The sequence below is a fragment of the Limanda limanda genome, chromosome 11 (genome assembly GCF_963576545.1).
Source record: "Limanda limanda chromosome 11, fLimLim1.1, whole genome shotgun sequence".
NCBI lineage: Eukaryota > Metazoa > Chordata > Actinopteri > Pleuronectiformes > Pleuronectidae > Limanda > Limanda limanda.
This window is the reverse complement of record NC_083646.1, coordinates 25,481,109-25,495,821: the sequence shown is the minus strand read 5'-3', so window position 1 is coordinate 25,495,821 and position 14,713 is coordinate 25,481,109. Positions and strand designations below refer to the sequence as shown.

The window sequence follows — 14,713 nt, the reverse complement described above, 5'->3', positions numbered from 1 at the left end:
TTATCTAGAACAATACCTTGCCGGATGTTTGCTGTCAACTGGTTGGTTTGCAATAATTAGATCAAACACAAATTGGAGTAAGACGATGCATCATAGGTCTATGTCGTTATAAAATTGTGAAAATGTCGTGCAATGTTAAAGCTAGAACCAGCCATGAATCTACCCTCTGCCATTTAATTTACTATGAGGTCATTTAAAAGGCGTAGTGCTTGTTGACTTGGACAACAATGTATATAATATGAGTGTGGATGGAACTGAACAAAGAGATAACCATTTCTATCTTTTGCCCTCTTCTCTCCCAGGTGGCTCAGGGAAGCACCGACCAAAAGAACCAAAGAAGAAGAACAAGCAGAGGCTGCGGTTTCGGGCCCAGAACCAGCACAGTGACCACTTGGCCTCTGTGCGGCCCAGCCAGTGAGGGACTGAAAACTGCCCATTGAGCAAAGAACCAACGCGAAGCTGCTAGCCGCTGCTGCACCCATATTCTAAACCGACGACTATCACGACTCCCGCCACCTCTCCACCTGCCTCACATCCCCTCCCCACCGTCCCTGACGACCCCCACCCCACCAGGACATAGTCATGACTCACAAATCCAAAAATATACAGTATTTGTAACGTACGATGTCACTATCAACATATCCAAATACTTGCTTCGTGTCTCTGCCTCGTGCTGCTTCTCCCCCTCCTGCAGTGACCAGCCCGGTGACTCTGTTGCCCCCCAGCCCCGCCCCCCCTTGTCTTGCCTCGTGGACCTATTGCAGTTGACATTACTGAACTCATTTCCCCATCATTAATACAGTGTCATTGACCATGGATGGAAGACGGGCAACCAGAGACCGTGGAGACGGGAGCGCTAGGTAGAGGGAGGTGGGTAGGAGCGGTAGTGAGGGAGTTGTGCTGAGCTGAACTACTCCTGGGATGAAATGGAGGGGGGGAGGCATTGAACCAAGGAGGATGAAAGAAAAGATGGAGAATTAGAGGCAGAAGAGATTTGGCTGAAGCAGTTGACGCTGATGAACTGAAAGAGACTTTCTTTGTTTCTATATTTATGTCAAAGCTACCCTCACCTTCCCTCTAAATGGAGACGGAGTGTTCCCATGTGCGGCCTTTATGTTATGTACATTTTTGAGAGTAATATGAAAGAAATTACCATGCATAGTTGCAAAGTATTTTATTCTCAGCACAAACTGTTTACGTTCAGACCGCTTTATGCTCTAACTGTATAGTGTGGATAATAAAATAAATTTAGTTGTTCGACTAGCATGGCGACAGACTCGTGTACATAATTTATCTAATTATGAAAGCTTATTACTGTATTTTCAGTATTGACTCGTTCACCGTTCTAAATGTTTTAGAGATAAAAGGGTTGTAATACCAAGCTACAGATTCAAATGATTAAAAACAAATAATAAACATAGCCGCAAACATAGCTATTTCATTTATATGGTATATATTTGATTTATTTATTAATTCTATTTTGTACTTTTTTTTGTTCAGTGAGATTTCTTTTGCCTCATACTGTTACTCTTATATGCGGAAATATTCTTTGAGTTCCTTATAACGGTGCATATCTTTAACAAGTGGAAAAGGTTTCTGTCTGATGTCACGCCAAGTGTTGTATAACATTCATTTGACCTCATCTACTGATTTCAGTGTTTTAAAGAAGAAAAAACGACAAATGAAACTATGCTTTGACATATTCTAGGTTTTAATAATTAGGATCCAGCAAATGTATGGTCATAGGACTGCATATGTGTACGTTGTGTTTTATTAAAATACACTTAATGTGACTGTACGATGAAGCCTTCATTGTTGTCTATGGTTATAATATATGTGGCTAAACTCCAGTTTAGCCAAACATCTCACTTCAGTGTACAATTATACAAGCTCGAAAATAACATTTGTGAAATCCATCATGACGCACTGCATGACACAAGCTCTACCTCCAGCCAAAGGATTGGATACGGTCGATTGGACACTAACAGCATGACGGCACTGTTAAGGGGTTTGTAATTCACTATGACGCAGCCTCACGAATACGGAAAAAAAAACATGCGTGTCGTCGGTGGCTTCATTCACTTCCACCATCAGCGTGTAATGCCTCAACATTGTGTATTTAGTGGTGACACTTGTCTTTCATCAGGCACACTCATTCAATCGCCTCTTTATGTGATGCATGTCGCACTTTTATGAACCTCAAAAAACATTCAAAATACATGTTTTAATGCAAGTCACAGCTAATTTAGCCCAAGATCCACACTGTATAATCATTGTCCCAACGGAGAAAAAAAGCCAAATCTGCCAGACAGATTACGGATGCGCAGCAACAGATGAATCACATTGTGTCATATATATCATCCGGGGAGACACAGACCACAGTCTTCCTGCTCTGGTTAACCCCCTTGAAATCGCACAAGATATTTCCACAGGGAGACTTTCCATGTTAAAGTATCCTACTCTTCGTGCGCTCCATTTTTACCTTGAGGCCTAATACTCTGCAGTTTTAAGGGCCTGAACATCTTTTACAGGTGCTCAATGTGGTTAAACATATTTTACACTGGAGGCCATTTATTTTCACAATTTAGCACTTCCGCTGAGTGACATCTGCACTATGTAGAATTTATTTTACAGACAACTCAAAAAATAGGGTAGATAATTAATGAGAAAACAGCTACACAGCTAATGCTAACTTTCATTATTGAAGTACACCATCCACTACATATATTACTAATTGTACCTCCCTATAAATGATTGTAATAGTGGCTACAATTATTGACCACAATTTGTCAGCTTAAGGGTGGCTTATTCTGCTTCATATAAACGTATTCTGCCACGTTTACACTTATTCTGCTACACATAAACTAATTCTACTACATATAAACTTATTTTGCTTCATATACACTATTCTGCTACACATGAACTTAGTCCGCTTCATATAAACATATTCTGCTACATATAAACGTATTCTGCTAAATATAAATGTATTCTGCTACTCATAAACTTATTTGCGACAATAACTTATTCCTTTAAATATTAATTAATTCTGATACATATTAACGTATTCTGCTACACATAAACTTATTCTGCTACATTAATTTATTCTTTTACACATTAGATTATACTGCTACATATTAAATTATTATGTTACATATAAACATATTCTGATACATATAAACTTATTCTGCTACATATTAAATTGTTCTGCTACTTATTAATTTATTCTACTCGACATTAACTTATTCTGCCACATATAAGCATATTGTGCTATATATAAACATATTCTGCTACTTTTAAAATGATTGTGCTACATATGAAATATTCTAGGATATGTAAACACATTTTGGTAGAAAAAACATTCATAACATTCTGCTAAAGAACAACATATCCTCCTACAAAACATCATATCAACAAATCAAAAACATATTCTGGGATATATAAACATACTAGACAATATTTATATTGTTGTATTCATAATGTTATTTATAAACATAATGTGATACATACAAACACATTTTAAATATGTAAAACATATTATGATAATGTTAATAAATCCTGCTTGATCAAAATATTAAACTTGTTACTACTATTTTAATCTGGTTTAATTACTACCTTTAAAGTTAGAATAGAATATTAAAAACCAAATGATTATCTTACTAAATAATAACAAATACGACTTTAAAAAATCATCTTGGTTACTCTTGTTTGTTTCATTAGTCATCATTGTTGGTACAATATTTCTCAAAACAATTTATTTTATGATAGATTTTTGTGGCCTAGCATTTCTTTCTGTCCTTACCGATAATGAAGTCATGAACCCTGAGATGTGACTTTTTTGGAGGGACCCAACCCCTTAGTAAGTAATTGGTGAACTAAACTTCTAACTGTATACACTGCATATAACAGTACATACAAGGCTAACTCTATAGAACACTATATGACATGTGTGAACCATGCAGCTACAGCAGCATTATACCATTGTAATGCAGTTACCGATTAATGACAGGGGCCAAGAACTTTTGCTTCTGACATTTCAAGTGCATTTTACTAATAATAATTTTGTGCATTTGACTCATACACTATACTTAAATTCATATTTGATAGCTTGACTTTTACATGTAATTGAGTTCTACCAATGTAGAATTGCACGTTGTTTTCAAATAATCCCATAGCAGATCCACGTAGCCAGTCGGGTCCACCAGTGAATGAAGCAAAGCCAAAGTTACTGTTGCAGGCAATGAAATAAGGCGTAGATGTAGCAAGTTGTTTTTATAAACATCTGCTGCTGGTTACAAGTTAATGAACGATTCACAGATGTCATCCCCTGGGCCAGACTATCACTGCTCCAGACTGGGGGATTAAACCTAAAGGCTTAGGGAGAGGAACTGCACTGAAGTGGATTCATTAAGCACAAAGACCACCACTAAAGCGCCACATTGCAGCGTCTACCATGGAAAAAGAAAGGGACACAAAAAGGACCGCGGTGCAAGAATTTGGATAGATAGGTTTGTTTATTTGCCTTCACCTTTCCCCTTTGACATCAATCCCCTCATTTCTTTTTCTACTGTTGTGAGAAACAGGACACTGGTGGTATTCTTAGTGTTGTTAAGAGGGTTAGCTGTCATCTACACATCAGAAGGAACTCTCTGAGTAAACCACTTCTGTGTGTGTGTGTGCGTACATGCGTGTGTTTGTGCTGAATGTGGTTAGGTGGCTAAGACTGAAGCTCCCTTTTAATCTGACAGAGAGCATTTTCATTAGTTCTGTTGGGTCCTATTATTAAAGCCTGCTTCAAAGGCACAACAAGTGAAACCACTAACAGGAAACGACCCAGTGGGCTCCGAACTGGATGGATCAGTGATAGCAATCTGTGCCTCTAAAGCAGCACGTGTAAGTGCATCTATTGTACACACTTTATGTCCCTCACATGACAGTAAGAGGATAAGAGGAGGGGCTCAGGGACCTCTGCTCTACATTCTCCTACTGTGGCCGATACAGTGAGTGTGCAGTTGTAGCACATGTGACACATTCGTTCCAACGCGGAGGGCAGCAATGGAAGTAATGACATCGGTGTGGCAAATAAGATTGCCCGGGGATAATAAATGTTGTAATAATTTGCTGTTTTCTAATAACTGTATAATGAGCCGTCGCTTGCCCTTCGAGTTGAGGGAATTCTGGAATCGTTAATCTGCAGATGGGTTAGCCATGGTGTTTGGCATGGGCCGAACCTGCAATGAGCAGGAACACGGTGGTGTCAAAAGGACAAACAGATCTTAATGTTTTGAACAAGTTTACCATATGTTAGTCATCATGATGTGTACGAGCCCGCTAAATGGTGGCATTAACGGGTGACTTTTATTGCTCAACTCGCTCCTAATTGCGACAATGCAATCCAAAGTCAACTCTCCACGCAGATTTTGGTGTCATTTGGAGTTGCTGGGAAACAACTTAATCCCCAAAATAAATATGTTCTTCAATAAAAGCTAACTGCCTGTGACAGTTATTTGCTTTGCTGCAGTAACATTTGCGCTGCAGTGCTAGAAGTGCAGGAAGCTGCGCTGTGGATGCTGATCACAGCCATGGAAGCCGCTCCACATCTGCCTCACCCCTCCGGCAGGAAGGGGAAAAGATTCATGGTCTTAATGTTCACTTTGTGCATTAATATCACCATGCTGTGTTTGACTTTATTTCACGCTAGGACGACAAATGGGAGAATATTTATGAGTCATTCACTGTGGTAGTGTTTCTGCGGTTAGGCCTTATAACAGCAGGTGCAGTAGGGGACATTTTTTTATCACCATTTATAACATGGAACAGACAGGCGTTTCTATACAGACACAGTGTTGTGTTTCCTATGGGTAGTGTAAGTATTTTTTTCGGCTTATTTAACCCCCATGCTTTTTATTCTCCGCTGACATCCAAACACAACACAAAGCTATTGTCCCTGTTCTCATGAGGGTGATATACGCTGAGCGGCCCTGTCCCTCCACTCAGGATGTGACATGCGCAAACTTTATGACCTGAACTGAATCATACTGCGCACCTTAAACACATTACCGACTGGGCAAATGTTTTCTCTCACTGGCGCTCTGAGAGCCATGGGCACAACCATTATATTGGGCTCAAGAGCCAGCTGGTGAGGACAAATCCACAAGGATTCATTTTTCCCCCCCTCTGGACTCTGGCAGCCTGACTCCATTCATTCAGTTTTTTATATGTGCCTAGTAGCCGTGTTACTACCGGTTTCAAGGGAGAATTAATCAAAAACAGGTCTTATTAAAGTATATTAAGACCAGTTGAATTGGACATAATATGCTCAGTAAGGGCCCACAAGGGCTGTATCTGAGCCATGGCTGACACTTGTGACTTTTAGGAGAGGGGATATGTTATTCTGTAGTGGCAGAGCGCGACATCCGGCGGGAAAGAGAGGGCGTGGGTGGAGCGGAGTGGGGGATTATTCACTTGAGCCAAGAGTTGCATTGTGGGTAAGCAGATTTTAAGTGGGTATGAGTACAGCAGGGGGTAAAGGAGGGTCTCATTGTCCTGGAATGTTTATCTTCCCCCCCGGCCTTCATTCAGGAGCGGATTATGCAGTGCCATGCTTCCGAAGCAACCTTTGCCTCCAAGTGGAGGGTCTGGGGAGGAAATATTCATTCATACACATACACGTGTACAAACAGGCATTATCCTACTAACAAGAAGCCGTGCTGATTGCTCCCCAAAGGCGTGTCGAGTAGGTGGAAGTGGAGCCGTGCAGCAGCAGCGTGTCTCGCTCGCTGGGCTGGAGCCAGTGATGCTCCCAGTGAGTGTGAGGCAGTCATCATCCCTCAGCACAGCAGATTTTATTGGGCAGTGTGTGGGTTGTAGAAACGTGTTTAATCAGCTCAGCTGTAGTGGAGGTCTTGACCTCATGACAGTGGTTCCCAGTCTTGATTATGTGTGTGTGTGTGTGTGTGTGTGTGTGTGTGTGTGTGTGTGTGTGTGTGTGTGTGTGTGTGTGTGTGTGTGTGTGTGTGTGTGTGTGTGTGTGTGTGTGAATGGCTCCCAGCCTTTGCTGTGGAGTGTGACCTGCGGTGGAGCCTCTGGTTCACACTCCGTGCGCTGCAGCTGCTGGTTTAAGTGATTAACTGTAGAAAGTGATGACTAATCTGTCGGTTACGCGTCTGAAACAATTGCAGTCAAATGAGATATTACAGGCAATATAGTTTGTAATGTGGCCCTCTGGATCTAATCAAGAGGAACATTAAAAGAGAGTCAATCCAAAGTTCTACTCCAGAGTGCTGGATGTCCATTTAAAACAAGTATCAATGGCGTGAAACATGAAAATGCATATTTGCCTGTGAAAAATTCATAACAAAGACTATACAGGCAGCGATACACACTATAAATAGAGTGATTGAAAGGAAATCTCTGCAGCCCCTGCATTATCCATCACCCCTTACCTTTATGCTGAAAAAAACACTCCTATACAACAATGTATTTGGTCAATCGACCTATGTCATATTTTCTCTACTTTGTTCTATACAGATGGTGGCTCTGTATAGACGTACTCGTTGTACGACAGTTTGATGAATTGAACGAATTGATAAAATAAAGTGTAAAGGCCTTTAATTACAATGTCTCATTACTATGAGTTAGCCACAAAAAGGCTTTGATAAGCAGCACCATAAGAGGATCATGACGACTTTGTGTATTGACTTGCATTGTTTTGTTTTGTTTTATTTAGAAAATTTAAGAACAAATCTATCATAACAGTGTCGCTCTGGGTTTCCAAAGGTCAGTCTGCTAGTGCGTTACTCAGCCATCGCTTCAGTCCAAACTGATGAAATCTGTGGATCGTTTGTCGTTAAAGTCTGTGCAGACATTCTGGTGTCCAGAGGATGAAGAGTACATACAGCATACTGTATCTAAAGATGGACTATGTTTGGGACCTTACCTAAATTCTCCTAGCACCCCATGACCCTGATGTTTTTAGTGCAACGTCTCAACAACTATCAACTGATTTTCCATAAAATCTGGTAGATGCATTCGTTTCCCCTAAGGAAGAATTGAAACAACTTCGGTCTCCTTACTTTTCCTTTAATGCCTTCATCAAGCTTTATTTTAACTTTAAGACTGGCGCTTGACTGAAAACCTAATGACTTTTCCTCTCAGCATCAGCTTTACTATGTTTTTAGTTCTAATTGCCTCTATCTAAGTGTTATCCAGTCAAAAGTGTCTACTTTTATATTGGGAAAACCCCCAGCAACATCCCATTGATTTCTCAGATTACCACCCGAACCCTTCAGATTATGTTACAAAAAATGGTAGCACAAAAGATTCATAGAGCTCAAACACAAGAGTTCACCAATGAACAGGCCCCTAATGGCTGCCTGCCTGGCTGCCTGCGTTGTGTTTTGTGTGTGGGTATGAGTCAGATAAAATAAACCACATGGCACGTGTGTGTGTGTGTGTGTGTGAGGAAACTGAACAGAGCCCTCTGCTCTCATTTACTATCTCCTTGTGTGGTTTGGCAGCAGCTCTGTTGGTATGGGGGAGTACAACGGGCATCCGTCTGGGCGCGAGGCAGGCCTGGCACCATCCTCAGCCCCCTGCAAGGCTGCATGAGGGTGGGATCAGAGCCGGAGTCCGCCAGGCTCCAGACTGGCAGTCTGTGCATGTGTGAGTGCGAGAAAATGAGCATTTTTTTGTGTACGCACACTTCTGCGTGTGTGTGGGTAATTAAATCCTAATCACGCAGGCTTAAACCACACGTTGGCCATTGTTCTGCTTGTCACTTGCATGACTTCCATGTGTTGACCTCTCATGTTGTTTCATAACTTTATCACAGAGACCATCTGAGTGTCCCCTAATAATTTCTTCACTGAATTAACACCAGCCCGCTTATTTGACCTTTGTGCTCATTATACTTGTGCGGTGCAATCCAGCCATGCTTAAAGTAACACAATAGCATGCCATGGCCGGATGCCATACCTCCCTGTACGGCACCGGAACGAATGAGAGAAGTACAGCAGGGCTGAATTGGGCGTGGTGAGCATGAAGACCACCCTTGGAAAATAACATTTCGAGTGTTGTTTGATAGAGGCCAGTGGAGGATGTTACTTCCTCAACGCTCAGTATGTGGGCCTGCGTATTATTATGTGTTATTGGCTGTATATCAGTAATAACTTGAATGGCCCAAGCGCATACACACAGGTCTATTTTTGCCAACTAGACAAGTCAAATCTGGACCTGTTAACATATGCCCCACGACCTGACCTGTGACTTGTAATTAAACATACTCAGTCACTCACATCAAATGGGTTATAACTTATAAGCTCCTTGTCCTCCCCTTTTGGTGGTTGAGTTGTGTCCTTGGAAAGGTTTCTGTCCATTTTTGCAGCATCTGTGCTCCTGCAGCGTCCGGTGTGTTTCCTCAGTGAGGACAGGACGAGCTTGAAGCAATCAAAAGCTATTGTAGCACTTTTTACAAGCAGCAAAGCCACTGAGAAAATATTCACGACAGACTATTTTTGTCCTTAGATCCATTATGGTGTACTGGCTAATTCAATGTCAGTATTGAAAAGTATTTGAGCGGGAACTGATTTGATCAAAGATAGTGTCATAGGCTCTCACAGTAAAATAAATTGTTGCATCTGCCTAAGTTAGCTGATTGAGAATGAGATGTAATACTTATTTCTGATTTTGCACCATGTTTGGTTCATTTTAATGTGTGACTACCCAGGAATTTATAAAAAGAAAATATTTCTTACCTCTGACACAATTCTTTTTTTAAATGTTGATACTCGACCCGGTGCAGGAACCTACTCAACAGTCTTCTTGATTCACTTTCACCAAATTTCACACACTTATAGATCAGTTCCCTGCATATGTTTTTTTTTTCTTTATAAAAATCTGTGAAATACTGACTGGAGAATCAGTGACAATGTCGAATAATGATGGATCACAATGAAAAAGAAATAAATCAACATTTAAATTAAAATGTGACAATACAGCACAGCATCAAATATTTACAACTGTTTCATATAATGTGTTCTTGATCCATTCACATAATAACCATGACAATCCAGGGTCTTTCCTATCATTCACAACACATTCACATATGAGTTCCTGTTAAACCATCCAGGTTTCTACTGATGCCTCCTCCTATGCTGCACATGGCTTGTAGGCTCCTCCATGTGTTAATCATTTGTGCACATCTATGTACAACACCTCTGAATCTTATGTATATCTATCTATCTATCTATCTATCTATCTATATATATATATATATATATATATATATATATATATATATATATATATATATATATACATGGCTTGTATATCTATGTATATCTATGTATATATCTACATGGCTTAGAGGGAAATGCAATTACTTAAAGTAAGGCTCTTACTCCAGTGGATGGGAAGACAAAAATTGCTTGGATGCAAATAAAGGAGAGCACGCCCACTGCAACTTTAACACTGAATATCTTGATCTTTAGACCTGACCGTTGCAGTCTTTGTGTCTCCTGTCAGATCCCTCTCCTGTCTGAGGGATGAATATCACAAACTGATATTTATGCTCACTGCTGTTGCCTCATCACGGGCAGCAGGAACAGACTTGCATGGCTGCCTGGCTGATGCTAGGGGATTGTAGGAAATTCCTGAGAATTGGATGCACTGTTCTATATTTTGGATTATTGGACACAGGGATTTATGTAATGATTTTCTACAGATAAAAAGTTGCCTGTATGTGACAACATTTCCAGTTGTAAAGTTTTACAATGCAGTTTCAAAGGGAAATGAACTCTGCATTCAGCAATCCTCTTGAAATTATTTTGGGATATCAAATGTGCAATTTGAATGAATTTAGTCTAACTGGGTTTATTGTAGCTGACCGGTAATTTTTACCTCTGTTAAAGTGGGTTTAACTCTGTTAAAATGTGTTTAGCTCTATTAAAGTGTGTTTGACTCCATTATAAATAATAAATGGTCTGCACTTTTTCTAGTGTAATGCTAGAAAAACTGTACTGTAAAAAACACTTTACACTACAGTTTTGTGATTCATTCGTTCACAAACATCCATACTGTGTATGTACATGTATGTTGCACACTATCAGACAGAGACATCACTCACTTTCTCCTTCATCACCTGGACGAATAACTGTGAGAAGTGAGCATATGCTGCAGCTTTTGCAGAGGTCTATGGAGTTTATGATGTTGTGACATTTTATATTCAAAAGGTGAAAAGTTAACTTCCTTGTGATGTCATTATCTGCATACACTAATTATATTTTGGTCATTATTTACACATAAACCATGCAGGAGGTTATTCTCTGCTCAGACTAGCTCACAATAACACAGATGTGGGGCAGGAGGCCTCAACAGCATCATCCCTCATCACAAAAAGCTCCACTCATATATACACTGGGGCACATAAAATAATATTATGAGAGTTGTAAAAACTGAACGGATGTAAAAACATATACAAAACACAGTTAATCAAAGGAGCATTAACATTTATTGAAAATACACCTTAAAGGAGAGAATATGTGGGTGAAACAGTCACATCTCTGAACACTTAACTACACCATGAACCAATGAGTAACACCATTAAACGATCACATGCTCTTCCAGAAATATGTATATAGTTCAGTGAACTTTAAGACAAAAGGCAAAACAATTCATATTTGATGGTTGTTGGAGCAGGAATCCTCAGAATTTGCAGCATAGTCCACAGACACCAGCTCTGCAGCAGCCGCAGCAGAACTTACACTTAAAGCTACGCTTCTGTCTGTTGTATGGCATCTGTGTGAGAGACATGAGACATGAAGAAACGTTCATCTTAATCATCATAACTTACTCTGCTTGTTTTCTCTGCTTGTGTAAACTGAGCTTCAGGGCACTTTTGTGAATAAAACACATTCACTTCCATCTGAAAGATCTGATGTAAATTGGTTTGATCCATTGAGTGAACTGAACCTACCATCCACGAGTCCACTGATGTCTCCTGATGTTCAGCAGCTGCATTGTCATTGCTCACTGCCTCCTCCAGCTCTTGTACCTGATAAAGAAGGAATCAAGTCTCAGTATGTTGATGAGAGATTCATGTCTAACAAGCAAATTAAAGTATCTGAAGTCAGGTGCTTACCTCAGGAAAGGTGGCAGAGCTCTGCTGGATACAAATCAAGATGAGCACGGCGGCCACTGCGACTGCAACACGGAATGTCTTCATCTTTGAGAGTTTGACTGAGTTGAGTTGTTTAGTTCTTTGACTCTGCTGGTGACTCCTGTCAGCTCCTGTCAGTTCACCGGTCTGATGGTTGAATGTGCACTGTGCTGGTATTTATTCTGACTTAGGAAACTGTTTTTTCATCACTGACAGTAATTACTCTGCCTGCTTTCAGGAAAGGACAAAATTTCCTGCATCCACACTGTGAAATCCTGCATTTGGGAAACTCCAGACTAATGCAAAAGTCTCTTTTTACCCCATTTATGTTGAATTACAAAATAAAACATGGACTTTTTTCTCTTTCCCTGGGTTTAATAGACCCCTTATTGTTCACCAGATCTGTCAAGTTTGTTAGGACATATTTCTAAAACTTTTGAAGATACATAATAAATGTTTTTTTTTTAAATTTATTTCGGGGCTTGCGGACACTTGGATGACACCACAGGAGCAGCATGAAGGCATTGTTTCATTACGTATGAAGAAGGTCTCACCATTGACTTCTATTGTATCGGATTCTGCTGCAACAAAGTTTACCGCTGAGACTCCAGAAGTGTTTAATGGATTCAAATCCCTTTAACCATCACCTAACTACATTTAAAAATATATTATGGAATAACTCTTGAATCTTGATTGAAAAAAACACCTATTTATGGTACTGATATCTGTGAGTGAGAAGTTTGGTGCAGTTCCGAATAAAGACCTAGATCTAGTGGATTTAAATGGGGTTTCAGAGGGGGGTAGGGTTTTTTCATTCATTCATCTTTGAGAAAACTTGTAGCACCAGTGTATATCTGACATCATTTGAGTCCAATAGAGAATCTATAGTTTAAATGTATCTTCAACAGTTTGAGAACTATGTCCAAACTAACATGATGTGGTGGTGCAGAGTCTGAGGGAAGTCTGATGTTTGTGCTCTACTCTGTTCCATTTGTCTGGAGTTTCCCAAATGCAGGATTTTACAATGTGGATGCAGGGAATTGTGTCCGTTGCAGTACGTTGAGCTCTCAGGCAGACCATGTGTTAGGCTTTGTGAAATCTTTGACATAATTTTCCAATATAAATTCTTTAGGTGTGGCCAAAACTAGGTTTAGTGAAGAATCAACATTTATGATGTATCTTCAATAGTTTTATAAATATGTCCAAACAAACTTGACAGATCTGGTGAAAAATTTAAGGGGTCTATTAACCCAGCGAAAGAGAAAAAAGTCCATGTTTTATTTTGTAATTCTACATAAATGGGGCCAAAAGAGACTTTTGCATTAGTCTGGAGTTTCCCAAATGCAGGATTTCACAGTGTGGATGCAGGGAATTGTGTCCTGAAAGCAGGCAGAGTAATTACTGTCAGTGATGAAGAAACAGTGTCCTAAGTCAGAATAAATACCAGCACAGTGCACATTCAACCATCAGACCGGTGAACTGACAGGAGCTGACAGGAGTTACCAGCAGAGTCAAAGACTCAGCTTTGACGCTCAACTTAAATCAGTCAAACTCTCAAAGATGAAGACATTCAGTGTTGCAGTCGCAGTGGCCGCCGTGCTCATCTTGATTTGTATCCAGCAGAGCTCTGCCGACTTTCCTGAGGTAAGCACCTGACTTTAGATAATTTAATTTGCTTGTTATCAATGAATCTCTCATCAACATACTGAGACTTGATTCTTTATTTGTCAGGTACAAGAGCTGGAGGAGGCAGTGAGCAATGACAATGCAGCTGCTGAACATCAGGAGACATCAGTGGACTCGTGGATGGTAGGTTCAGTTCACTCAATGGATCAAACCAATTCACATCAGATCTTTCAGATGGAAGTGACTGTCTTTTAGTCACAAAAGTGCCCTGAAGCTCAGTTTACACAAGCAGAGAAAACAAACCCAGTAAGTTATGATGATGCTGATGAACGTGTCCTCATGTCTCATGTCTCTCACACAGATGCCATACAACAGACAGAAGCGTGGCTTTAAGTGTAAGTTCTGCTGCGGCTGCTGCAGAGCTGGTGTCTGTGGACTCTGCTGCAAATTCTGAGGATTCCTGCTCCAACAGCCATCAAATATTCATTGTTTTGCCTTTTGTCTTAAAGTTCATTGAACGATATACATATTTCTGGTAGAGCATGTGATAGTTTAATGGTGTTACTCATTGGTTCATGGTGTAGTTAAGTGTTCAGAGATGTGATGTATCATCCACATATTTTCTCTGTTAAGGTATATTTTCAATAAATGCCAATGCTTCTTTGATATACTGTGTTTTGAATATGTTTTTACAATGCGCAACTCTCAAAATATAATTTTCCACTCCCTAGTGTAGATATGAGAGGATCTATAGGTAGTTCATGAAAGCATTAAACTGGCATGATTTTCAGTGCTGGAAGTTATTCATTTTTTTACCACTTCTAATTTATTATTTTAGTAATATGTATATATACAAAACACAAGCAAAGTAAGAAAACATCTTCATCAATTTGACAACACAACATAACACATTACGCACAACACAACACATTA

General features: G+C 39.9%; 3 protein-coding genes across 5 annotated transcripts in view; 2 read left to right on the top strand and 1 right to left on the bottom strand.

Moving 5' to 3' along the window:
* The window catches only part of rspo2 (R-spondin 2), a 32,629-nt gene extending 30,831 nt beyond the window's left edge, over positions 1-1,798 (top strand). For all 3 annotated transcript variants that reach the window (XM_061081285.1, XM_061081286.1, XM_061081287.1), the window contains exon 5: positions 303-1,798. In XM_061081285.1, the coding sequence (XP_060937268.1) occupies positions 303-418 (116 nt within the window). In that variant the 3' untranslated portion in view covers positions 419-1,798. The remainder of the gene's footprint in view (positions 1-302) is intronic.
* Positions 1,799-11,487: 9,689 nt separating this feature from the next.
* Positions 11,488-12,314, bottom strand: LOC133014278 (hepcidin-like). The gene is made up of 3 exons (XM_061081474.1): positions 12,137-12,314; positions 11,972-12,049; positions 11,488-11,793 (listed from the first exon to the last, which is right to left on the bottom strand). Exons 1-3 carry the CDS (start codon positions 12,218-12,220, stop codon positions 11,701-11,703), a joined length of 255 nt encoding a protein of 84 aa, XP_060937457.1. The 5' UTR covers positions 12,221-12,314; the 3' UTR covers positions 11,488-11,700.
* A 1,289-nt stretch (positions 12,315-13,603) lies between these two features.
* LOC133014277 (hepcidin-like) lies at positions 13,604-14,446 on the top strand. Its single transcript, XM_061081473.1, has 3 exons — positions 13,604-13,798; positions 13,886-13,963; positions 14,142-14,446. Exons 1-3 carry the CDS (start codon positions 13,715-13,717, stop codon positions 14,232-14,234), a joined length of 255 nt encoding a protein of 84 aa, XP_060937456.1. The 5' UTR covers positions 13,604-13,714; the 3' UTR covers positions 14,235-14,446.
* The last annotated feature ends 267 nt before the right edge of the window (positions 14,447-14,713 follow it).

Bases quoted from the DNA above. Each gene is read 5' to 3' on its own strand.
- LOC133014278 (XM_061081474.1), bottom strand. From the start codon at position 12,220: ATGAAGACATTCCGTGTTGCAGTCGCAGTGGCCGCCGTGCTCATCTTG. The intron at 12,050-12,136 runs GTAAGCACCTGA...CTTCTTTATCAG, and splicing joins GCTCTGCCACCTTTCCTGAG to GTACAAGAGCTGGAGGAGGC. The intron at 11,794-11,971 runs GTAGGTTCAGTT...TCTCTCACACAG, and splicing joins CATCAGTGGACTCGTGGATG to ATGCCATACAACAGACAGAA.
- LOC133014277 (XM_061081473.1), top strand. From the start codon at position 13,715: ATGAAGACATTCAGTGTTGCAGTCGCAGTGGCCGCCGTGCTCATCTTG. The intron at 13,799-13,885 runs GTAAGCACCTGA...TTTATTTGTCAG, and splicing joins GCTCTGCCGACTTTCCTGAG to GTACAAGAGCTGGAGGAGGC. The intron at 13,964-14,141 runs GTAGGTTCAGTT...TCTCTCACACAG, and splicing joins CATCAGTGGACTCGTGGATG to ATGCCATACAACAGACAGAA.